Source organism: Hibiscus syriacus, unplaced genomic scaffold (assembly GCF_006381635.1).
Source record: "Hibiscus syriacus cultivar Baekdansim isolate YM2019G1 unplaced genomic scaffold, ASM638163v2 tig00109945_pilon, whole genome shotgun sequence".
Lineage (NCBI taxonomy): Eukaryota > Viridiplantae > Streptophyta > Magnoliopsida > Malvales > Malvaceae > Hibiscus > Hibiscus syriacus.
This window is the reverse complement of record NW_024062535.1, coordinates 744,336-772,008: the sequence shown is the minus strand read 5'-3', so window position 1 is coordinate 772,008 and position 27,673 is coordinate 744,336. Positions and strand designations below refer to the sequence as shown.

The following is a 27,673-nucleotide window of genomic DNA, read 5'->3' as shown; positions in this document are numbered from 1 at the left end:
AGTATAATCCCAACACAAATATAATCATTTGAAAGTGACAGTTCCGTAGGTAGCCTAATGGAAGATCCCCATGTGGGTGCCGGCTCTTCACAAAACAACACTTTGGAGACAAATATCCCCCCCAAAAATAAAAACTCTAAATTAACTCTAACCCAGACAGTCAGACCGTACCTTGAATGTTAGAGAAAAAGGCCCATTAAATCTCTGCAAAGCAATCATTACCCTTTAATTTATCCTTTATCACAGGCAACAACACATGGTTTGCTTATATAGATTATTTCGTCCACTTTCTAATCATATTATTATTTTCTATATAGTTATTTCTTTTGGGTAATGATTCCCTGACACCTCCCCTTCTCACATTGTATATATTTATTCACCTTCGTGGCTTGACTTCATAGACTAATACAACATTATTGGAATAAGACACAGTGAGAGAGAGAGAGGGAGAGAATAAGCAGAAGACACTAATAAGTGGTTTCTTGAGCAATTTTTATAGGTCCAGTACACGAAGTCAGAAGCCAAAACCCGAGTCTTCTGTAGCGGCAAATAACAAGCCTGTTTCACCGAGTTTGTTGTTGAAGAAACTAGAGAATGGCCAAACTGTAGACGGATGGCCAGAAGGGAATCGAAAAAGAAGGTATCGAAGGAGGAAAGGTGGTTGTTGAAGGAAGAAAGTCAGTATCCCACGTCGAGACGAATCTATCATCAGTGATCTCGTTTCTTCAGGTGAAAGTTTTGTTGAAAATTAAAATCTATCGAAATGTGGCATTAAACAAATCCACCGAAAGGTGGAATTAAATCCACCGAAAATAATAAGTCAAAAAGGGTTATAATTGTTGAAAATGTGTAAGGGTAAATTACTTAATTTAGTCATTATACTTTAGGATATTTATAAAATTAGTCCTTAAGCTTCAACTATAAATATCTTAACCTATTTAGCTTCAAACCATTCCAAACCATTCTAGCTTTCTCCCAATTTTAGAGAATTTAGAGAGTTTCTTAAGAGTTGTTTTCTCCTTTTTATCAAGAGAGAATTATCATTGTTTTCTCCTTGGTAGATCGAGAGAAATTGTAATTCCTATTTTCTCATAGTGAAATTCTTCTACCGTTGTCCGTGGTTTTTACCCTATATTATTTAGGAGTTTTCCACGTAAAATTTGTGTCTTCTTTATCTTCATTTTTTATTTTCTCAAATTATTAGTTGCGATTTTGCTCTATCTGATAGTCGTCTTTCACAACAATTGGTATCAGAGCCAGATTAGAGTGTGTAATATCTATTTATTGTCTTTGTGGTTGCCACCAAAAGGTGGATCTTCAACATAAGAAAGTAAGAAGGTATTACCCATTCTTTGAATGTTCTAGAGAACTATTCACGATAATGAAATAATGAGAGCTATCCGTAATAGAAGCTATGACAACGAAATTTGATATTGAAAAGTTCAATGGGAAAAATTTCTCATTGTGAAAATTAAAGATGAAGGTCATCCTGAGGAAAGACAATTGTCTAGCAGCTATCAGTGAAAGGCCGGTAGATTTCACAGATGACAACAAATGGATCGAAATTGACGAGAATGCTATGACAAACTTTCATCTAGCATTAACAGATGAAGTATTGTCAAGCATCGAGAAGAAGAAGATAGCTAAGGAGATATGGGATCATCTCACCAAACTGTACGAGGCCACATCGTTGCACAATAAAATTTTCCTTAAGAGGAAATTGTACACTCTCCGGATGCCGGAATCTACTTCAGTGACGGAGCACTTAAACACGCTGAACACTTTATTTTCTCAGCTTACATCCCTAAGATGTACAATAGGAGAACAAGAACGTACTGAAATTCTACTTCAAAGTATACCTGATTCGTATGATCAACTTATCATCAACTTGACAAACAGTAATGTCACCAGTCTAGTCTTCGATGACATTACAACTGCTATTCTACAAGAAGAAAATCGGCGCAAGAACAAGGAAGACAGACAAGTAAATCTTCAACAAGCAGAAGCGTTGGCAACGATGAGAGGGAGATCAACGGAACGTGGCCAAAACATCAATCACAAACATGGCAGATCAAAGTCGATAAGTAAGAAGAATTTAAAGTGCTACAACTGTGGAAAGAAGGGTCACTTGAAGAAGGATTGTTGGAGTCTAAATAAAAACTCCAATACACAAGGCAATACCGCAAATACTTCAGATGATGGAGATGATCTATGCTGTGAAGCGTCAACCACCGTGGAATGTAGAACAAGATTTGCAGATATATGACTCATTGATTCGGGAGCAACATATCACATAACCTAAAGAAGAGAATGGTTCCATCAGTATGAACCTGTCTCAGGAGAATTTGTGTATAGTTGCAATGATCATGTCTTAGAGATCGTTGGCGTGGGAACCATCAAATTAAAGATGTATGATGGAACAATCAAAATTGTTCGAGATGTGCGGCATGTGAAAGGCCTGAAGAAAAATTTATTATCCTACGGATTGTTGGATAATAATGCAAGAAAGATTGAAACACGGAAAGAAATCATGAAGGTGTTTCGTGGAGCGCTTGTGGTGATGAAAGACGAAAAGATAGCAGCAAACTTGTATATGCTGAAGGGAGAGACTTTGCTAAAGGCAGAAGCCTCTATTGCCTCATGTAGTTCATATTTTGCAATGCTATGACATCAGAAACTTGGACACATGTTAGAATAAGGAATGAAAGTCCTTGTGGAGCAAAAGCTACTTCCAGGCTTAACAAAGGTATCACTAACTTTGTGTGAGCATTGCATAACAAGTAAGCAACACCGGTTGAAATTCAACACATCAAATTCTAGAGGCAAAAATGTTCTAGAATTGGTTCACTCTGATGTATGGAAAACACCAGTTACATCCCTTGGCGGAGCAAAATATTTTGTCTCATTTATTGATGACTACTCCAGAGGATGTTGGGTGTATCCTATTAAGAAGAAGTCAGATGTGTTTTCCACTTTCAAAATCTTCAAAGCGCGGGTGTAACTTGATTCTGGAAATAAGATCAAGTGTTTCAGAATAGATAATGGAGGAGAATACACAAGTGAAGAATTTGATGACTTTTGCAAGAAAGAAGGCATCAAAAGACAATTCACAGTGGCAAACACTCCTCAACAAAATGGAGTGGAAGAGCGGATGAACAGAACCTTGTTAGAAAGAACAAGAGCAATGTTGAGAGCTGTTGGCCTAGAAAAATCATTTTGGGCAGAAGCAGTCAATACCGCCTGTTATTTGGTGAATCGAGCTCCATCAACTGCAATAGAGCTAAAGACACCAATGAAGATGTGGATTGGTAAACCAGCTGATTATTCAAACCTCTATGTATTTGGAAGTATTGTGTACGTAATGTACAACTCCCAAGAAATTTCAAAGTTGGATCCAAAATCCAGGAAATGCAAATTCTTGGGGTATGCTCATGGAGTAAAAAGGTATCGCTTGTGAGATCCCACTGCCCGCAAAGTGATCATTAGCAGTGATGTTATATTTGTAGAATATAAGATACAAAAGAAAAAAGAAGATGGTAGCGCTGAAAAGTCAGAGACTACACAAATACATGTGGAAAAGGAGGTTGAACAAGGAGAATTTTCTGAAGCAGAACCATCACATGATGAACAAGAACCAGAGAGTTCTGAAGCTCCAACAACTCGTCAATCAGATCATGTGAGAAGATGTCCCAATTGGCACTCAGATTATGTTATAGAAGAAAATATTGCATACTGCCTTTTAACAGAGGACGTGAGACATCAACATACCAGGAGGCAATAAACAGCTCAGATGCTTCACTATGGATGATGGCGATGCAAGAAGAAATTGAAACCCTTCATAAATATAATACATGAGACCTTCTGCCACTACTACAAGGAAGGAAGTCAATTGGTAATAAATGGGTCTTTAAAATCAATTGAAATGGTGATGATCAAGTTTAGAGGTATCGTGCAAGACTGGTGGTCAAAGGATATGCTCAAAAAGAAGGTATTGATTTCAATGAAATCTTTTCTCATGTGGTTCGACTAACAACAGTTCGAGTAGTTTTGGCAATGTGTGCTACATTGAATTTACATCTAGAGCAGCTAGATGTTAAAACAACTTTTCTTCATGGAAATCTTAAAAAAGAGATTTACATGCTCCAGCCTGAAGGTTTTGAAGAAAAAGAAAAGAAGAACTAGGTTTGCAGGTTGAACAAATCTCTGTATGGTCTAAAGTATGCGCTGAGGTATTGGTATAAGAGATTTGATTCCTTCATTATGTGCCTTGGATACAACAGACTTAATGCAGACCCTTGTGCTTATTTCAAGAGGTCTGGTGATAACGATTTTGTTATATTGCTGTTGTATGTGGATGACATGTTGGTTGCATGACCCAACAAAGACCATATTGAAGAATTTAAGTCACAACTAGCTAGGGAATTTGAAATGAAGGACTTGGGATCAGCAAACAAGATTCTAGAGATGCAAATTCACCGAGACAGAAGTAATAGGAAGATTTGGTTTTCACAAAAGAATTACTTGAAGAAGATCTTGTCAAGATTCAACATGCAAGATTGTAAGCCAATTTCTACCCCTCTTCATATTAAATTCAAATTATCCTTCAGTATGAGTCCTAGAAGTGAAGAAGAGAGGATGGAGATGTCTCGAGTACCGTATGCATCAGTAGTGGGAAGTTTAATGTTCACTATGATTTGCACAAGACCAGACATTGCACAAGAAATGGGAGTAGTTAGTTGGTACATGGCGAATCCACGCAAAGAGCATTGGAATACAGTAAAGAGGATCCTAAGATATATCAAAGGAACCTCAAATGTTGCATTATGTTACAGAGGATCAAACTTACTTATCAATGGGTATGTCGATTCTGACTATGCAAAGGATTTGGATAAAAATAAATCTACTACAAGATATGTGTTCAAAGTTGCTAGTGGAGCTGTAAGCTGGGTTTCAAAATTGCAGTCAGTTGTGGCTACATCCACAACAGAGGTAGAATATGTAGCAGCTACACAAGCCAGTAAAGAAGCAATTTGGTTGAAGATGCTATTGGAGGAGCTTGGGAACAATCAAGAGTATGTCTCTCTGTTTTGTGACAGTCAAAGTGCCTTAAATCTAGCAAGGAATCCAGCATTTAATTCAAGGAAAAAGCATATACGAGTTCAGTACCACTTCATTCGTGAAAAGGTGGAAGAAGAGACGATAGATATGCATAAAATCTATACCAAAGATAACATAGCAGATTTCATGACGAAGGCGATCAATACAGATAAATTTACTTGGTGTCGATCCTCTTGTGGCCTATCATAGACGTAAGCAACATAAAGGTATAAGGTAGAAAGAATGGTGTGAAGATACGACTGTTCCAATCAAATTTTCAAGTGGGAGATTGTTGAAAATTAAAATCCACTGAAAGGTGGCATTAAACAAATCCACCAAAAATAATGAGTCAAAAAGGGTTGTAATTGTTGAAAATGTGCAAGGGTAAATAACTCAATTTAGTCATTGTACTTTAGGATATTTACAAAATTATTCCTTAAGTTTCAACTATAAATACCCTAACCCATTTAGCTTCAAAACCATCCCAAATCATTCTAGCTTTCTCCCAATACTAAAGAATTTAGAGAGTTTCTTGAGAGTTGTTTTCTCCTTTTTATCAAGAGAGAATTATCATTTTTTTCTCCTTGGTAGATCGAGAAAAGTTGTAATTCCTATTTTCTCATAGTGAAATTCTTCTACCGTTGCCTGTGGTTTTTACCCTATATTATTTAGGGGTTTTTCACGTAAAATTTGTGTCTTCTTTATCTTCATTTTTATTTTCTTAAATTATCAGTTACGATTTTGCTCTATCCGATAGCCGTCTTCCGCAACAAGTTTTGGTTTCTGACATGCCAGGGTTCATGCAAGTGCATGCCTTCCGCTCTGCCAGAAGAACATACGATAGTTTGGAGAAGTTTAGCTACACATGGCTTATAACATCAAGAAGATATGTTCCAAAAACCTCTACTCTTTCACAAGCTCTGCATTTTCAAGATCAGTTTCACATTGTACATGTAGATTCGTATAAACACGAATAAGCTCTTTTAATCGATTCACAGTTTCACATTATGTAATAACAGTGGCAAAAGTATTTAACTAGCTATGTAGGTAGATTGATTATGGAAGTGTTTCTTTTTGGAATTGCCTGAGTTTGAATGATTGAGGCTTATTCATGGAACCTCACCAGTCACAAGGAAGGAAACAATACTCTGCAGGACAAATAGAAATAATGACTTTCTTTCCGATCTGTTTCTTTCAGCAGAATCTTGGTGTTAAGGCGCATATGGAACCCTTGGCTAGTATTTTTGGCTACTCCTTACATTCTTGAAAAATGAAAAAATACATCTTTAATATATATATAGTAGAATAAAAGAGTTTTAGCTCTGAAACCTCAAGTATGGGAATCCATAGTGAGATGAGACCTGATCCAACACACCATGTGTAAAAACAGCAAGAGGACCCTCAAGTATGGGAATCAAGTAACTTTTCTTTTATTTTTTCTTCATTTTCCCTTTGAGTCATTTGCATGGGTAGAATAATGGAATAGTATAATGTCGAGTTAATGACCAATCTGTACCGTGAGTTCTTTTAACCATTTTAGACATTCAATTTATCTTCTTTTTGTACTTTTATATATGTCTTATGACTAACAGTTTGAGCTTTTTTATACAGGAGTTTGATAAAGTTTATGGACTGACCTGACATTGTATCGTGGGATCAAATTTCAGCTCATTTGTTACACAATTAACGAGTTGCTTCCTTTATTTCTCAATGGAGAAACTATACATTTTAATATTCAAAACTAAAGTTCGTAGGGTTGTGAATTAGGCAATTGAAGTCTACTAATCAAATATAGGCCCCCGTTGTACCCTATATTTTTTCTCGAATTGTATGTCCCTTGGCATGATGTTTGTAAGCGACAAAATCACTGAACACTATACGATTATTATGAATTTCTACATGAATTATTGGCAGCCAGACTGGACCCTTTTGGCACCTCTGTGGCTACTGATATAAGGAGTGTGACAGCAATGCGTGTAAATGGTTGGCTTGATCGGTTTGTCCTTTTTTTTAAATATCGGTGAAAATAGTGTTGAATAGGTGAGAGAGTTACTGTTATTTGTTCCTCCCAGAGAATCTTCGTTTCCCATATCCGGTCAGGACCTTCGGGGAGGTATCGGAGCTTCGTCCTCATCGTCGCTAGTAGACACCTGAGCGAACCTTCGGTTTCCCATTTCAGAACAACGCTTTCTTCTTTTTGCGTCTTCAATTCCATACGCTGAGGAATTCTTTGAAACCATCTCCATCACACCATTTTCCAGATCTGAAAATTCAAGATTTATTGCTTTATTTACTTTAAAAATTCAACTGCATCTTCTTTTAAATTGTTTTCTGTTCCTTCTTATTAATCATTATTGTTATATTCTTCTTAAGTTTCCAAATTTTAAATTTCATTATCAACTACATAGGTGTATTCTTCTGTTGACAAAAGACGAAGAAGAGAAAACACGCTCGCACTGCTTCAGTTCAAATTCCATTCAAATTATTGAAGCTTTTCTCCGATCTCTTTCAGTTCTGTTTCTGGTAACTTTAATTTTCTTTGTTTGTCATAGATCTAGTTGGATTTCGCTCATTTCTTTCGTTCGTTACTTCCAAGTAACTGTTTTGACTAGATTCGGCTGCTTCCGACTGTAAATTTGGAAATATCTAGTTACATGCTTCGTAGTGTAGTTTCTACATACTACTGTTTTTTATTAATCTTTTAGATCTTATTTTGGCATCTTTCTTAAAATTTCATTATATTACTTGATATCAAATTAAAAATCTTTTTAGGGATATTATAGTGTTTTACGCAATTTAACTTATAATTATTAATAAACTTGCTTATTAGTATCCTAATTACGCAATTTACCTTAAAATTGTTAATAAACTTACTAGCAATAAATTTAATTCCTACTTAGTAACCAACTAGGCTTCTTAATACCTCTAAATTCTCTAGCGTTTTATTGGTGCATCTTCTGTCTTCTTTGGATTCTTTTTTCATAGTTCCTCATAGCTTCGGCTATAGATGATTACTTGAGGTCATGTTCTTCTTTTAGAGCCCAAAGGGCGTATAGGGGGAAGGCTCAACAGAGTGGTGTCAAGGAGACTAGACTTAGAGTTTGTACGTTGAATGTAGGCACATTAAATGCTAGGCTGCTGAAGCTTACCGACGTACTAAGTAATAGGAAAATAGATTTTGCATGTATTCAAGAGACTAGGTGAAAAGGGGCTCGCGCCAGAGAGTGTAATGGGTACAAATTGTGGTATTCAAGCGTATATAACGCTAGAAATGGGGTGGGTATCTTGGTATTCTCTAGGCTCAAGAAAAATGTAGTTGAAGTCTATAGATACCGTGATATGATCATGATGATTAAGGTTATTATAGAAGTGGACGTGGTGAATGCCCTTTCAGTGTACGCCCCACACGTTGGCCTGGGGGAGGGGGAGAAACGTTGCTTCTGGGATTCGTTAGATGTTGTACTTAGGAGCATTCCGGACGACCAAAGAGTTTTCATAGGGGGAGACTTCAATGGCCATATAGGTAGTACAATCGATGGGTATGACGGTGTTCATAGGGTTTCAGTTTTGGTAGTAGGAATAAGGAGGGGCATACGTTGCTTGAATTTGCTACTACACACGATATGGTGGTCACTAACTCCTTCTTTAACAAGAGAGATATGAACTTGATTACGTTTCAAAGCAGGGGACATTGTACCCAAATCGACTATATCCTGGCTCAAAATCGGGATCGATGGGCTTGCATTGACTATAAGGTGTTCCCTGAAGAGGCATGTGCATCACAACACAGATTGTTGGTTTTGGTGTTCCACGTACGCCACAGGCAGAGCACTCATAGGAGGGTAAACTTGGTAAACATAGGATCCTTTGGAAGAACTTACATAGAGCGACAGCTGATGACTTTAGGAGTAAGGTTTAATCTCATACAGGTTTTGTCTCATACAGGTTTTGGAACTACAAACTCAAATAATGCAGATACATTATGGAAAAATATGGCAAATTCCATAAGGGAAGTGGGCAAAAACACCCTTGGGTTGTCGATAGGGAAGGTCAAAGAACATAAAGAATCGTGGTGGTGGAATGATGAAGTTCAAACTAAGGTGAATACAAAGCAAACTTGCTTCAAGGAGTTTCTATAATGCAATGACGACGAAGAAAGATCGAGAGCTAAATAAAGGTACAAGGAGGCAAAGCGGGAAGCCAAGAAAACAATGGCTAAAGCAAAGGATAAGGTATACGAGGAAATGTACAACAGATTAGACACCAAGGAAGGACAAAATGACATCTTCAGGCTTGCAAAATCCAGTGAGAATAAGAAAAAGGATCTAGGTAGCATTAGGTTTATTAAGAACATCAATGGTGTTCTTTCAATGAAAGATCATGATATTAAAAGGGTTTGGGGTAGTTACTTCTTTGGCTTATTTAATGACGGTGTCTCTCCCTGTAGAGATAGTACCGTTGATGGGTCAGCCAACCATCATACTACGGCCAATGACTGCCCTACAAGTAGGATTGGGATTGAGGAAGTCAAAATGGCTCTTAGAAAGATGGGGAGGGACAAAGCTGTCGGTCCAGATCAAATTCCTATCACTGTGTGGTTGGCCCTAGGAGAAGAGGGAGTTAAGTGGTTGACCAATATCTTTAATATTAATTTAGAGACTGCCAAGATGCCAGAGGAGTGTATACAATCTATGGTGATACCAATCTATAAGAATAAAGGAGATCCTCAACGTTGTGTTAACTACAGAGGTATTAAACTACTCAGTCCTACCATGAAGCTATGGGAAAGGGTGATAGAGGCTAGGTTGAGACATGTTACTAGGGTTTTGAAAAACCAATTTGGCTTTATGCCAGGCAGGTCTACTATAGAGGTGATTCATCTGCTCCGACGGCTTATGGAGAAATATAGGGGAACAATAGAGATCTCCACATGGCGTTCATCGACCTTGAGAAGGCGTATGATAGTGTTCCACGTGATACAATCTGGAAGACCTTGGAAACAAGATGGATCCCAACTGCTTATAACCGGGCGATCCGTGATATGTACTGTAAATCTACTACATACGTTAGGACTACAATTGGCGACACCGAGGCATTCCCGATGGAAATCGGACTCCACCAGGGGTCATCTCTTAGCCCTTACATCTTTGCCTTGATTATGGATGACATCTATTATGCGACACCAGAAGGTATTCCATGGTGTATGCTTTTCGCGGACGACATTGTCCTAGTTGCTGAAACAAAAACTAAGTTAAATAGTAGACTGCCTACCTGGAAGACTGCTTTAGAAGAAAAAGGTTTACGGATCAATATTGAAAAGACAGAGTATTTATGTTCAAACTTCAGTGGGAACCAAAACGATGAAGATGTAGAAGTATGCATAGAAGGACACGTTTTCCCCTCAAAGGATTGTTTCAAGTACCTATGGTCTATGATACATAAAGATGGGGGTGTAGATGATGACGTTACACACCGTATAAAGGCGGGATGGCTAAAGTGGAGGGCTGCTACTGGAGTTTTGTGTGACAAGAAGGTGCCTCTAAAACTTAAGGGAAAATTTTATAGAATGGCAATAAGACCAGCGCTGCTGCTGCTGTATGGATCAGAATATTGGGCAATCAAGAAGGATCACGTAAGGAGGATGGAGGCCGTAGAAATGAGAATGCTTCGATCGGCATGTGGTAAGACTCTGTGGGACATGACACCAAACTCTGTAATTAGGATGTCTTTGGGGGTGGTGCCTGTATCCGAAAAATTGAGGGAGGGAAGACTACGGTGGTTTGGGCATGTCCTTAGGTGACAACCGCCGGATACGGTCAGGAGGGTAGAGTCGATTATAGTCGACGGTGCCAGAAGGAGAGGACAACCAAGGAGGAAGTGGGTAGACTGCTTGAGATCTGATTTGAAGGATTTAGCCCTTACCGAGGACATGACCTCTGATAGGAAAGTATGGAGACTTAAGACCAGGGTAGCCGAGTAGTGTGGGTCACAGCCATAGGGTGTAGCATCTCTATTTTCTTTTTAATGACTTTGTAGTAATTTCCATGACTTCTACTTTTTATACGTTTCTGTCATTGGAATTTATGAAGGCTTAGAACTAGGGTAGCGTAGTAGGGTTGCCTTAGTTTAGGTTTTAACCCATTTGACTATATCACTTCTCGTAGCTTGCTATCGCTGACTTCTGTGTATCATTCTCTTCATGTTTCCTCTTTTTAAATTTAGTTGGGTCTTACGTTTCTGTCTATATGTAGAGATTTTTACACAGGGATTTATTTACAGGGATTACTTCCCATTCAGACGCGCATATGAAGACTGTTCAACTATGTATTTATTTATACATGCATTGTATTTTATCTTTATTTTTAATTTTCTGACTGCCGGAGGTCTTCCACGGAAGCTGCTCTCAACCTGGCGTTGGGGGCAGCCTACTACCCTACCTCTCCTTACCCCATTGCATATGGGAATAGGGTTTTATTGTTGTTGTTGTTACAAGAATGGCATTTAATTTATTATTAATTTAGAAAATGAACCGAAGCCCAAATGACAGAAGATGAGGAGAGCAATTGTTGAATTTGATGGGAGTCGTTTGGAACCATTTTGGGTCATAAATGATGGGATCAGTGGGCGCCTCATCAATCAAGCAATGGACTATCGGCTAACGAACAAATTAAAAGTCTGTTGCCTTATCAGTTACCAGTCCAAAATGAATAAATTCATTTATTGAAGGGGGTTTGGTATTTAGTAGCTCAATTTTACCTGAGTTTCTGTTGGGAAACATTGAAACCTTTAAGAACAAATTGAAATTAATCAACCCAAAGCTCAGGGGAAATTGAAAGAGAAAAGGAAAGCATCTCTATAACAAAATCCCATGAAACATAAGCTGTTGAAATCATTGTTTTGAAAACTGGACCGGACCGATCGGTTCAACCGGGAACCACTGTCTAGTCCGATTCAATCTACACCAGTTGAACCGCTATTAGTGAACCGGGCAGAACCGCTGAACCGTTCAAACCGGACCGACTGAAAACCAGAAAAAAACCGGGAAAACCTAGAAAAAACCGGAAAAACCGCCAATATTTTAAAAAAAAAAATTAAACCAAACAACGTCGTTTGTTAAACGAGCCAAGTCGAACTCGAGAATTGCTGAGCTCGACTTGAACTTGAAAACTTTAAAAGTAAGCTCAACTCGACTCAAAATCACGAGCTAAAAATTATCAAGTTCAACTCGAATTCGAAATATAATATTGAAACTTGAACTCGAAAAAGCTTGAACTCAAAACAAATTTAGAAGCTCGATTAAAGCCTAAAATTCGAGCTTAATTGAAGTGAAAGAATAATTCACTCAATGCTCACCAAAAGGCTCCATGATTTTGAATACCAAATTACATCTATTATTTATAGAAGTTAGTTGAGATGCTCTTCTATGTTTCTTAGCCATGTGGGATTGTTTTGTTCTCATATTTTTACTCTTTAGACTTTTGGGATACTCTTCTATTTTTCTTAGCCATGTGGGATTGTTTTAAAAAAAAAATTAAATCAAACAATATTATTTTGTTATGATTTTTTAGCCCCAAATTTATTTTTTAATTATAGTTATATAATTATATTTATTATTTAATATGTTTTACCTTAATTATTATGTTGTAGTTAATTTGAATTATTTTGTTTCACTTGATTTTATAGTTTTTAACTTATATATGTTATGACTTGCTTTGAATATGACTTGTGATATAAAAAATTATTTTTTATTAAATATTTTTGGTATTTTTATTAAATTTTTTAAATAATTATGACGTCGTCCGGTTCTTCCGACTGGTCGAACCGATTCGATCGGTTGAATCAGTGAACCGATAGCATAGCCGGTTCGCTAACCAGTCCGATTCTGAAAACCATGGTTGAAATTCTACACGAGAACAGCACACATATAATTTGAAATGAAATGTGGAAAGCTGTGTATCACATTAAAGTAAACATAAACAAAAAATTATGTAGTGATCATCAGGCCTTGCGCTTGTTTGATCTTCTTTTCTTGACGGCATCTGGTTTGCCAAAAGCCCCACAAAAACCGCAACCGGATACCTTTGGAGAAGGAGGATCCACGCTTGGAGTAGCCGCCTTGGTCGTGCGGTAGGCATGTCTGCCGCTGCCTTCGTCTGATCGGCTTCGTCTCCCTCGGCTGCTTTCTTTATTTTCTGTCATTTGGTTCAAATCCCCCGACACGGCCTTGTTGTCCCATACCAAACCCGACGACCCTTGCCTCCTAAACGACGTCGTAGACCTTTGCAAACCCTCCATCTGTTCTTCAAAAGTCTTTTTTCCTTCTTCTCTGGTTTATGCTCTGGAATTCTGTGGCGGTTGGTTATAGGTTTTTATTGATACAAGGTGAAGGGACGCTGAGTCCAGAGGTACGTGATGAAGTGCGACTTTTTCAATGTGAGGGAGAGAGAGAGAATGACAAGTAAGGACTTGAATGCTTAAAAAAGAAGTGGATTTTTTGGTCTGCTATTTGAAACACCGAATAGCTGACGAATTCAAAATAATAAAATAAATACATTTCAAAACATTTACCAGAACTCTTCTGTCAGTTTGTGTTTTCGTGTAATACATAAATTTATTAAATGCCTGAATAATTGAATTCAATTAAATATAATAGCATCAAGGCTAGGTCCAAAATGGTATCATATTTTATATTACATCACACTTCCGCTACCTATAGACCAAAGACGATACATAAAATATTTGAAAGTTTTAATTATTGTAAATACAATAATAGAATTAAAAAAGGTGATAAGTTTTGACCATTTAAAGTCAAGTTTATTCTCGGGTCACAGAAAATATGACATACAAAAGCTAATTCAAATCTTCGATTATTTAAGAAAAAAATCATCAATAATTAATCTATTAGTTCATTAATTTTTTTTTCTCAGTCGAGATGATCGGAAATGAAACATAAAATTAGTTTGTTTGTCTCTCTTGCTCTGCAGTAAACAAAATTGTGATTGTACTGGAACCCCATTAATAAATTCATTTTGCCTTCCCTTTCTTGAAAGACCCTGCTCCTCCCTTCTTTCCAGTCTTCTTATGAAGTTGCTTTTTTTGGTTTCAACTTGTTTGTGGTTGATGAGGACCTCCCTTCTTGATTCCTTTTACTCCTAGCTTTCTTCCCGTTATACATCGTAACCGCCTGATCTAAAAAATAACATAAATTAAAATAAAAGCCATTCTCAGGTTAAAAATGCATTTCCATTTTGGAATATCAACTGATGAACCTAAGTTGGCCAAATCATATGGCTCAAGCATACCTTGTCAACACCGAGTATCTCGTGCGAATGCTTAGAGATTAGCTTATTTCGAACACTCTCAGTTTGTCCCTTCTCTCGCGAGCCTATCCCTGATCCTTCGACAACAGGTAAGGACTAACAAAAGTACAAAATGACCATATTACAGCATGCCATCACAATTCATCAGAGATATTTACACTATAGTAAAGGCCGAGGATTCAAATCTTGCGATGCTTTCCTTGCTTTTTAGAAGGCTTTTCTTCAGGCAACTTCCTTTCAAATTTCCCCCCACTAGCCGTAGAAGTAGCGGCCATCCCAGCTACATTCCCTAATTCATCTTTCTGGGGCCTGTGTTCCTGTTATGGGAAGAGATGTAGCAGCAAGCTGAACATGGCTGCAGCAAACCACTTTAAGTTGAAAATAAACAAAAGCATTAAAAATAGCCAAACTCTAGCATCCGAAAAAAGATAAAAGTATCCTCTAAAAAGTAACAAGAATCAGATGAGAAGTTATTACATGAAACTCAACCAAAGAGCTAGAGTTTGTTCAATGCAAGCTAAAGCAACCGCTAGAGTTTTCTCATCAAGAACTAGAATCAAATGATATATTTCCTTTTACAGAACAGAAAAATAATTACAACAATTTATTTCTTTTTACAAAACAAAATCATATAAGATTCTTTAGAAAATTATTTTAACGATTTATTTTCTTTTGTAAACTAGAATCATATAAGATTCTTCGGAAAATAAATTCAATGATTTATTTTCTTTTACTAAATAGGAAAAATAAATCTGATGATTTATTTCATTTTACAAAATAGAAAAATAAACAGAACGATTTATTTACTTTTACAAACCATAATCATATAAGATTCTTAGGAAAATAAGTTCAACGATTTTTTCCTTATGAAGTTAGAATCAACACAAGATTCTACGATGAAATAAATCATTGGATTTATTTCTCTCTCCTTTTTTTAAGTATATATATTATGTTAAACGACTTGATTAGTATCACTAAAACCTGAGACAGATATATCACCGCAACCTAATTCTATTTTAACAAACAAAAATCAAAAGGAATTAATCCTTTAATTTTAGCAACCCGATAATTAAAAAGAACTAATTCTTTGAGTTTAATTTTTACAATCAAATAATCGAAAGTAACTAACTCTTTGATTTTAATTTTCGTAACCCAATAATCGGAAGGAACTAATCATTTGATTTTACTTTCTGGCAACCCAATGATCAAAAGCTTTGGATTAAACCATGAATCCGTTTGTATCTACAAGATTTCTCAAAAGAAATTATTAGTGCGATAATAAAATTCATAATGTTTCCAAAACCCATTTAATAATTATTATAATATTTAATAATAATTATCAATACAAAATAAATTATTTATTCATGTCATATTTAATATTTCATATTAATAGGCTGAAAAATTAATATGGTAATAATACCATAACAATAATATCATGAATAATATCATGATTAATGCTTACATGTACTTTTATGTGACAAAACATACCATAATGATATTACCAAATAATACCATTACATAAAAAGAATCATATCAATTCTTTAACTACCCATTCTATATTACAGAATCAAAATTATGAAAATAAGTAACCAACTTTACTTTAATGACAATTTCTATTTAAATAGATTTGTCCACTTTGAGCAAACTCGTTAAAAAGACAGGATAAATCCTGAAAAAAATTAATTTACTTTTCACGATTTCCCCAAGATTTTTGAATTGTCTCAGATTAAAAAAAAAGATATAAAAAGAACTTTTCTTAAGATTATTACAAGTATAGCAATCTGAGACGAAAAGAAAATAAAAATAAAATATTTTATGAATAATCGAAAAATGATATAGAAATAAATACACATTTTTTTACGGAACAACCAATTAGAAACAAGTTGAGGTATACAACTAATCAGTTTCCTTAAGACAAGTTTTTTACCACTCCTATGGTGTTTGAGATCGTTGGTCGTCTGTCTCCCTGATGGTACTAGTTGTCCTCTGATCCACCTAAAGATTTTATGTAGAAAGATGGAAGGATACTTGAATAATGAAAGCCCATTTATGCATTACTTCCATGATAGTCTTACTGGGCCTACTATGGTGTGGTATAATCGATTAAACAGAGAGCAAATTAGGTCATGGGTCGATTGAGCAGAGAACTTTGGGAATCTTGTGAGAAGTGGGGAGCTAATAGAGGATGCAATCAGAAAAGGAAGCTTGGAAGTCACCTCCAAAGGTTCAGTTAACAAAAAAATAGGAAATAAGGACAAGATGAATAAATGTCATTTCCAGAACCCTCGTAGCCTAAAAGAAAAGAGTCAGCTAGTTACTCTAAAAGACCAAAGAAAGTTCCACAAGTAAGAAAGACTTTGGAGGTGTTCCAAACACCTATTTCATATTTGTTCCCTCATTTGATCAAGGGTAAATACTTGAATTCGAGATCGATGAAAGCAACACCAAACCCTTCTGCCCACAGATACGATCATGATAGTGTTTGCGATTTCCATTTGGGGACACTGGGGCATTCTTGTGGATTATTAATGAAAGATTTCAAAATACTTGTTAGCAATGGGGCATTAACTCAAGAATTGGTTAAACAATGGATGGCTAAACCAAATAGGGAATTAAAGAGCAAGATGTAGCATCCGATTGAATCAAGTGTCTCAATATTGAATGGATAACATGGGGCATCCTGGGATCAACATATGAGGCTATTGTTTAACAATTGTGGAGCTTTGTTGTACATCATGTTCTGTTTGAATTTGTTTTTCTTTCTTTGTTTGCTTGTTAGATGTTTTTAAATTTTAATGAAAGTTACTCTTTTTTAGACTAAAAGTAATAAAACAATTTCTTTTTGAAGTTCAATGAATATAATAAAATACCCTTATAGCTTTTGAGAGGAGGCAATGTTAAAACCCTTGTAAAACAATAACCATGATCATGCTCCAAAAAAATACACGTGACTATCATACCCTTATTTTGTAGGGACCAAAATAGCTTTCACCTCTCATGAAGAGACGAACAAAGAGCTTGCCATTCAGGTATGTATAGGAGTGGAAAAAATGGGGCATCTCTTGTGTATGACATTGAGAAACTGGATCATACTTTTATTGAGGACCTTCAACGATGACAATAATCTTCTCAGATGTAATGGTGGAATAGATAACTTAGTTTAGGTCGGTTGCTTGAGAATTTAACTCTAAGGATAAAACTTTCTGATTATCAATGACACCCAGAATATAATATGTTTTTCTCGATGAACTTAGGAAATTGAATCTGTATACTCAAGAAATTAATATAATTATTTATATATACAATAAAACTAAGCTATTTCTCCAAACAAATTGGTTGAAAGCACTAACTTTATGGATAGATTCCTTCAGCTACACAAATAAAGGCAAATAATACATATACACACACACACACAAAAAAAAATAAGATGAGCTATTCTTATAAAGCAATTGGTTGAAAGCCCTAGCTTTATAGATAGATTCCTTCATCTATCCAAACAAAGGTAAATTAAATTGAATTTAATTAAATAAAAAATATCGGTGAAATGGACTAAGGGAGTTGAGGAACACATGTTATAGTCAACTTCAAACATGCACTCAAGAATTTTGTCTTTAGACCGATATTTCTGCACTACCTATGCTGAAGGAGTCTATGAAACTTGAACAAATGGAAGATTTCAAAGAATCGAAATAAAAGTGCTCTAAAAGATCTAACAATTAAATATACTACTTGCGTCATTTTGTCCACATCCGGTTGGAATGTTAAGCTGACATAGAGGGGCATATCACAATGTTCACAAGGAATGAGAAAAGAATGACATCTTGATGATTGAAACCATAGAAAATAAGAAGTCAACCAAGAAGACCAACCCATCGATCTTGACACTTGTCAAAGGGCCATAATTTTTGAAAATAAATTTTTTGATTTACTTAATATTTATTAAAATGTTGATTTGTTTCAATTGTGAGACCGAAGCTAGAGGAGTTATTTAGTAAAATTATTTCATTCATATGAATTCTAAAAATAATATAAAAAAGAGAAAAAAAAATTCAAACAGGACAATCTCTCGAGAATTAATAAGGACCTTTGAAGTTGGTGAGGCTTACTTTGTTTCTAATAAAGAAGAAAGAAAACAAATAAAAGGCAAAACAAGAAGAATAAGTGATTTTGAAGCATTGAGGAAACCCTCTGGTCTTCAATTAAAGATCAGAAGACACGAGAATAAACCTCTCAGACTTCTTTGTGATGTTATAATCAACCAGAAAGCTGATGATCACCTTAATAAGAAGGGGCATGATATTTTGAGATTTTCTAATATCTTAGTTCATAGCAAAGTTTTAAGGAACCTCTGTTAGAAGTATTGATCATTTTTTGAGTGTCCGTTTGATTATGAGATCTCATGAAGAGAAATCCTCAAATTACCAAGCCAAAAGAGAAAAAGAATATTTAATGACAAGACCCAAGTTGAGTGATAAATGGAAAAAGAGTGAGGCCATTCGAAGTTGAAATTCATGTTGTTCAAATAAGGATGATCCATGAAAGTACCTACATTGGGGCATTACTAAATATCTATATCATGTTGTGATAACAAGATCTAACTTAAGATTACCTTGAGAGACAAACCATCCATGCTTTAGTCGGTAGGAGGGTTCTAAAAAGAAACACTAATTTAGTAATAAAGTTAGGGTAGAAAGGATGTCAAGACCATATTCCTGATCTTTACAAGGCTTCAAGCAAAGAAACATTTCTTCGGTTGTTTTTATGAAGAAGCAAGATAGAAGATAGAAATGATATGATTGCACATGATGATCAGATTGTCCTTCTGAAGGTGCAAGCTTGAACTAACAAGTTGCTACACTAATATTGGGTCAAGTTGTATTACAGGATGATCAATAAAGGAACACTAAGTTCACTACTCAGAAGTCAAAAGAAGATTGATAACCAACATCTCTGCATACATTGAGCACATAATGCATTACATGTATAAGCATTTAACTGCATTTGTACTCGTATGCACAGATGTTTAATTTTTATAGATATTCTAAAGAAAAATAAGAGTGGCTGAGCTTAAGGATCGAGGAGCCCAATCATGAAAAATCATTACTTTGAAAAGGACATGTTACCCGATATATGATGTTTTGGTATGATGTTTTTATATGAAATTTTTGAAAAGAAAGAAGTGATTTTCAAAGTTTCTTACCTAGTATAATATTTCCATGATGAGTAAGTCCTCCGAGCCATCAATAAGTCTTCCGAGCATGATGATTAAATGCTTCGGGTCATCTGTGAGTCTTCTGAGCAAGATGATAAGTTCTTTGGGCCATCTGTAAGACCTCTGACCATGATGTTGTCATATGATATTTTTGAAAATGAGAAAGTGATTTTCAAAGTTTCTTATTTGATTTGAAGTTTCTTACTTGATTTTCAGAAAATGAATTTTTTGAAAAGTAAGAAAGAGAGTTTCAAAGTTTCTTACATAGTAGAATATTTCCAAAATGAGTAAGTCCTCCGGGAAATCAGTAAGCCATATGAACATGATGATTAAATCCTTCGGGTTATCTATGAGTCTTTTGATCAAGATGATAAGTCCTCTGGGCCGTCTATAAGACCTCTAGGCATGATGTTTTCTACATGATATTTTGAAGAAAAAAAATAAGAAAGCGATTTTCAAAGTTTCTCATTTATTGTTTACTTGAAATAAAATTTTATCTTTCTTGAGATTGTTTTCCTTGAAACATATGTTTTCATTTTGTGATTTCCTCAGTAAAAACTTCAAAATTTTTCTTCTCTCTAGAGATTGTTTTTCTAAAGAAAATTTTGTCTCACTTAAGGCTATTTTCTTCAAAATTCAAACCTTGAAATTATTTTTCTTAAAACAAATTTGGTCTCATTTGGGAAAATCTTTCCTTGAAACACAAACTTTTAGATTGCATCACCCAAAATATTTCATCTCCCTTGAGATAAAGATCATTTTTAGTCTCACTTGAGACAACATCAAGATGGAACTAGACAAAAACTTGTTGCATTTTTCATCTTTTCCCTTTTCTTTTTAACAAAAGTGGACTTGTAGCATTATTATTATTAATATTATTAATTTATATTTTACAGGCCCAATGTTACAACCTAGCAAGCTCAACAGCAAGCAGACCCAATTTCATTAGAACCCAAGAACCGAAGCCTAACAACAAGCCCAAGTGATCTAAAAAAACTAGGGTTTGAAACCTTAGGGTGTTTCCCTCCGCTACCTACCACACCCACCATCTCTCATACCGATAGCCATTCCCATTGCCATCATTGTGTCATCATCATGCTTGCATCCAAATCAACCCAAATCAAAAGAAAAAAAATCAAATCAAACAAAAAATAATAAATCCTAAAATCTAAACTAATCTTGAAAAATCCAGGATCACCATCAATCGAGTCTAACCCCTCTACTTAGCCTCTCTGAACCACCCTCTATCAATCTTTACCAAATATGCATGTAGCAACCATAAAAGAGAAAGAGAAAGAGAAAGAGAAAGAGAAAAGATGATCGAAGGAAATGGGAACGGGAAACATGAAAAGAAAAAAAAAGAAACCAAGAAAAAAGAGGAAAAAAAAGAAGAAGATCAAACCAAAAAAAAATACAAATAGGGAACGAAAAAGAAAGAAATAAGGGGTTTACCGTGCTTTATTGATCGTTAGAAAGCCCATAGTTCATCAAAAATCCCATACATTCCTGGAATCTGAGTTGTACGAAGGTAAAATCCTAGATCTAAGCTTTTGAGGTTGGTTTTAGGTAAAAGTAAAAAACAACTGGGTTTAGGGAGAGAAAGAGGAATATGTTGGGGTTCATTTTAGATTTTTTGGCCACTAATAGCGATGGTCGGCGGTGGCTGTTGGCACCAACGAGTGGTGGCCATACGCCGATGAGAGTCCAGAGAAGGGAGCTTTGAGAGAATTCTCTCAATTTCTTTTTGGGGCAAAGGAGAAAATGACAAGGCTTAGGGATCTTAGCCTTGATTTTGGACTTATATATATATATATATCCCTCAAATGATGTAGTTTTAGGGTTAGAGTTTTTGAAACCTTAAGTATGAGATAACTTGTTATAGCCATCCAAGTTTTGCAAAGTTCTGTTTTAGTCACTGAAAATTCTTGGTTGTAAAGCTTCAAGGTTTATATTAGTGTATTTTATCCTCTCTCGAGACTTTTACATTTCTGAATTTTGCTCCTTTATTTTTCTTTTTTTCATTTTGGTCACATAAGCTATTTAATTTTGCTTCTGCTTCTTTTAACTTCTGGTGTATTATTTTAAATACTTTCATTTCAATCCTAAATATCATTTTTGGTTTATTTCCATTCCTATTGCTTGTATTGTTTGATATTTATATTTCTATTCCTTATTTCTTGCTATGTTTGTTATTTTACCTTTGAAGTTTTTGTTTCTTATCCTTTATTTAATCATAAACTTGTACATTTGATATGTATAGTATTTCATAAATTTATTATATTATGTATATTTATATGATCTTTGTATAATAGGAGTTTTATATATATATCTATATACATTTATATTGAAATCTATACTATTTTATAATCCTTCCATTTCCAATTTATATATGTATAATATATTTTTAACTTTATATAAATTATGTGTATATTAAAATCTATATGTACGTTTTTCAATTATTATTTTATTTATATGATATACTAAGGTATAAAATATGAATTAATTTTTATTACATATTTTTTATACCTATATGTTTATGATTAATTATTATATATAATTATATTTATGTGATGCATGTACATATAGTTTTAGGTTTTATTTTGAATTAATTTGTATGTTATCGTCACGTGCATTACATGAATCTCATTAAAATAATTTGACTAAGGATAATATTCATTTATTTTGAGGTTGAGGGAAAATATTGTATTAAGGAATAACAAGGTCGCTTTCAATAGTCTTAAAATAAAAGGGTATTATGTCACTTGAAACAATAAAAATTGATTTCACTTAAAACTTGAGAATGAGAAAAAATATTATGTTCTCTTAATTAAATTCACCGAGAAAAGATTGATAGATTGGATATAAGGTCTGATCTCGACATCTTTAAATAATTGAACATCCTTATTCTTATTAAAGATTGATAACACAATTAATTAATTGTATTTATTTCATTAGAAATAGATGTTAACTTGTATGTGTTTAAAAGGGGTCATCAATTAAATTACATTTGAATTTACAAGTTTTATTGCAAGGACAATTAATTAATTATCTAGGTATCGATTTAGGGTGTCTAATCATTCCCATGCGTAATCGACTCCTGAACTCAAATTTTTGGTAACACAGACCTTAAGATTGGTGGCGACTCCACAAACCGATTTTATTGTTTGAAATTCAAGCCCTAAATTATTCAAGGTGAATGTTTTTAAAAAATCCAGATTTTAATCGACCATATTTTGAAAGGAACATCTTGACAACAAAAAAAACTCTATCACATCCACTATCCCTTCATCACCAAACACCCATCACCACCATACCTAAGCAAATATAACCATAGTAAAAAAAAAGAACAAAAAAGAAAAGAAAAGAAAAATAGAATGAGTGAGAAGACTACCCACGTTCGATTAGTGGTCATTACCGACATTTGAAGATTTAGCTTCAAGATATGAACGATTAGGAGACATACGTTGACGAGGGGATCAACAAATCTCCATTTGAACTCCATTCAACGGTGGACAATATGATTTTGAAGTAGAAAATCTAAAAGGTTTGCATTAAGATTTAGTGAGATTTATGTATTTTTTTAACGAAACTAAGCTTGGACTTGTGATCATGGCATCAAAATGGTGTAAGTTAGAAAACTTAGGCTCCGTTGGTTATCGAAGACGGTGATCGATGCGGCAGTCGATAGTGATCAGTATAGTGGTTGGTGGAGAAATCTGGTCAACTTTTGGTTTTCTCTTTGAGAAAAGGAAGATGAGTTTCTAAGAGATATAAAGATAAGAAAAAAGAAAAATGAAGGAAAAGGAAAATGAAGGGGCTTTAGAGCCCGTTCGAATGACGTCGTGTTGGCACCCCTGTAGCTCGCTTGTTTTGGGAATCCATGGATAATTCTTCGTGAGGTTTTCTAGGTTTCTTCATTTTTCAATTTAGTCCTTGATTACATGAATTTTTCTTATAATTTTGCCCCTAAATTTTATATTAATGCAATTTAGTCATTTAGATTAGTTGCAATCCTTTATTTAGTGCACTACGAATTGAGCATATTATTTTGTTTCCCTTTAAGTTTAGTCAACTCTTATACATATCAATTTATACATACTTTACGTAGATATATATATTATAATTAATATATACAATATAATAAATATGCATATTTATATTAATTAAATTTTTTATTTACTAAACTAAGTTACATCAATGGTTAAAAGGATGATTATTATCCTTAGAGGTCTTGAGTTCGAACACCAATTACTGCAAGTTATGTCACACCCCAAATATGAGGTAAATTGAAGGTTTTTAAGAGTTTTGGTGTCCTTTTTAAGCTTTTAAAAGTTTAGGGACAAACACCTAACTAAGCCAATTTTGGGTGTTATGAAACCCTTATTTTTCCTTATTTTATTTTCTACCTTATTTGGGAAAACTATAGCCGCTCACACTCTTTCCCCTTCTTTTTTCATTCTTTATTGATATTGCACTTTTCTCATCATTTCTTCATCATCTAGGCTGTCATAGTTGGCACAATCAGTAACATTGTATTCATCTCTTCATCCCTGTTCGTCTACTAACCATGATTCATTCTGCCACGGTCGTCTTTCGGTTGGGCCTGGAATTGGGCTTCGACTTGAATGAATTGGGTTAGAGTCGCCACTGACCATTTTAAAACAAATTTAGGTGGGTCGGACACCATCTTACCTGATATGTGTTTTACCAGAAACATGTTGAGTTCGAGAGTCGGTTACGGTCAAGGAAGGATTAGCACCCTTGAACCGCCCTTTCCATACCAATTAATTCGTCGGTTATCTTTAATTGCAAAAATTGAAAACTTAAATTAAAATTTAAATACCCGATTCGAATTGCTTAACTTTGATCAATTGAGATTATTACTGAAAAAGAGATCGAAAATTTTAGACAAAAATGAATAAAAATAAAATAAATAAATATTAAATCAAGAGGAAAAAATAAGAGAAAAAAAAATGAAAAAAAAAAAACAGTAACAAAAAATTAAATAAGCAAAAAATGAAAGAAAGAAAAAGTAAAAGTAAAAGAATACAATAAATAAGAAAATAGAATAAATAAAAAGGAAGTGAAAGAAAACAAAAAAAAGAAGAAAAATAAAATCAAATAAAAAATAATTAAATATTAATAAAGGTTAATTATTAAAAGCAATAAAATAAAGAAAATATGAAGAAACAAATTTCAAAAATAAAACAAAGTAATAACTTAGAGGATCAAATTGAGACAAATTGAAATTAGTGGATTAAATCGGTATTAAAATGAACTGCAAAAGTAAAAATAAAAATCAGTTGCCAATTCATAAATATAAGAAATATAAACAGTGACTAAATTGATTAAATTGGAAATTCAAGGAAACATTTAATGTACATGCAGTGACTAAATAGAAATAAATAAAAATTAAGTTCCATATATGAAAATACAGAACTTTCTAACCACCCATTACCTAGTTATACCAAAATTTCCTTAAAGGCAATAAAAACCCCCATTCACGCGTGGCCATCTTCTTCATTTCTGTTTCTTCTTCAACCAGGCTCTCCCCCTCATCTACTCTTGTTTTTTTAACACAAACTCAAAACTAAAATCTACAGTATTCTGATGGTTGAAAATGGCTACTCCGATGTCGATAAATGGCGGTTTACGGCAGCGATGTAAGCTTCTTCCCTCTTTCCTTCGAACCATCCTTTAGCAAATAGAAATCTTTCCTCTTTTCCTTTTTCTTCCTCTTCGCTTTTCATAAGATTTTTGGTTCCTCGTTCCAGCCCCCACGTTTGCTTGGTTTACATGTGCATTTATACTCATCGGATTCGCTATTTTTAGACAGAGTTAGAGTCTCACTTGGACTCAAATAGTTTAGTTTAGAGTTCTATTCGAACTAAAATGCTTATTGCTGACTTGGTTGTTTTCTGGTGTCGAGAATTCCGGGTTATGAGCGGTGTGGCTGGATTTCTCTTGGAGATGGGTTAAAATGCTACAGAAAATTAGTGTATACAGTTGCCCCTCTTTGTCTTTTTTCATGAAACGAAAAATAGGACAAAGACAAAAGGACACGAATTTTCGTTCGGTGGTGTTGAAAATTGACTCAATTAAGAAGAACTCCCTGTTGAATTGAGTTGCGGGTGACTATTTCGTCATGAAGTCGAGTCCATCTTGAAATGATATGGAATTGAAGTCGTCATTCAGAATTTGAATCGGAACGTGGCTTCTCGTCACCAAATTGTACTCAACCTCAGTCTTCTTCTCGGTTTAAAGACCTTGGTTAAAATTCGACTGGAGGTCCTCGTTGAAAGATGGTTTTTCTTGACTTAAGTTATGCTGCCGGAAACGATTCTTGTCACTAATGCACGGCTAACCCAGTCTTCTTCTTGACTATTGATGTCATCGAGCTGAATGGAAACGAACTTGACAATTTTATTGATAGATAGCCCTTCTTGCCTTGAGCTATGCTGTAAATGATGTGCCTTGGAGCTGAGCGTAGTCAAACTCGAAGGTCTTTTGTGTTTCAAGAGAAACATTTTCAAAGGGTTTTTTTTTGTGTTTCAAGAGAAACATTTTCAAAGGTTTTTTGTATTTCAAGAGAAACTATCTTAAGAGAGAACAAACTTTGTTTCAAGAGAAATTTATTCAAAGATTGGTGTTTCAAGAGAAACTGTCTAAAGAGAGACAAAATTTGTTTCAAAGAAAACTATCACAAGAGAGACAAAATTTGTTTCAAGAGAGATAAAACTTGGTTTTGAGTAAATTAGTCTCAAGCGAGACGACCCCTTGTTTCGAGAGAAACAATCTCAAAGGTGATTGATAATCTGCTTGTTCCTGAAGATGAGTGTTGCTGGTAGGTATGATTCCCTTCGTCGTGAAGTTGAAACCGTGGATGGCCCATTCGTTGTGAAGTTTAGCCTTGACTTGAAAATCCTTCGTCGTGAAGTTGAAATCCAAGCTTGTATTGTTGCTGGTGAGCACGATTCCCTCCGTCGTGAAGTTGAAACCGTGGATGGCCACTTCATTATGAAGTTGAGCTTTGAATTGGATATCCTTCGTCGTGAAGTTGAAATCCAATGTAAGTTGCGCTGTTTTGAAGCCAATATCCTTCGCTGTGAAGTTGAAATTGACTCTGAAACTGGAAAGTTTGTTGATAGACACTCCTTCTTTGAGTTAGATATCCTTCGTCGTGAAGTTGAAATCCAATCTAGAGATGGATGCCGCTTGTGTGCACGATTTCCTTCATCGTGAAGTTGAAACCGCGGGTGGCCCCTTCGTCGTGAAGTTGAGCCTGGTAATTGGATATCCTTCGTCGTGAAGTTGAAATACAAGTAAGTTGTATTATTCTGAGTCCAATATCCTCCATTGTGAAGTTAAAATTGGCTCTGGAACTGGGAAATTATTTGTTGACAATCAGTTGCCCCTTCTTTGTGAAGTTGAGTTTGTGTTGTCTCAAGTCTAATATCCTTCACCGTGAAGTTGAAATTGACTCCGAATGAAATTGAAAAAGTTGACAATCAACCGCCCCTTCGTTGTGAAGTTGAGCTTGTGTTGACTTGAGTCCAATATCCTTCGTTGTGAAGTTAAAATTGGCTCTGAAATTGGGAAGCCCCTTCGTCGTGAAGTTGAGCCTCAAATGGCACGATATCCTCCGTCGTGGAGTTAAAATCGTGGATGTGTGGGTACAATATCCTCCGTCGTGGAGTTAAAATCGCGGATGACCCCTTCATCGTGAAGTTGAGCCTTGACTTGATATCCTTCGTCGTGAAGTTGAGCCTTGTATTGTATGCTGCGGGTGGACACGATTCCCTTTGCCGTGAAGTTGAAACTGTGGATGACCCATTTATTGTGAAGTTTGGCTTCGAGCTAGATATTATTTGTCATGAAGTTGAAATCTACTCTCGAGAAAATTGTGTCGTTTTGAGCTCAATTTCCTTCGCTACGAAGTTGAAATTGACTCTAAAAACTGTAAAAAAATTATGTGTGCTAAAAATGATAAATGTGATGCTCTTAAGTATGTCTAAGATGCATGCAACATGAATGAGTTATGTTT

At 35.0% G+C, this 27,673-nt stretch overlaps 2 protein-coding genes across 2 annotated transcripts in view; one reads left to right on the top strand and one right to left on the bottom strand.

The window, feature by feature from the left end:
• The window catches only part of LOC120210913, an 89,553-nt gene that overhangs the window by 2,092 nt on the left and 59,788 nt on the right, over positions 1 to 27,673 (top strand). The window contains exons 4-5 of the mRNA XM_039209561.1: positions 13,691 to 13,695; positions 14,935 to 14,951. Coding sequence (XP_039065492.1) covers positions 13,691 to 13,695; positions 14,935 to 14,951 — 22 coding nt within the window. The remainder of the gene's footprint in view (positions 1 to 13,690; positions 13,696 to 14,934; positions 14,952 to 27,673) is intronic.
• LOC120210939 (uncharacterized protein At1g15400-like) lies at positions 13,075 to 13,529 on the bottom strand. Its single transcript, XM_039209582.1, has one exon. The coding sequence runs from the start codon at positions 13,390 to 13,392 to the stop codon at positions 13,096 to 13,098; it is 297 nt and encodes a 98-aa protein (XP_039065513.1). The 5' UTR covers positions 13,393 to 13,529; the 3' UTR covers positions 13,075 to 13,095.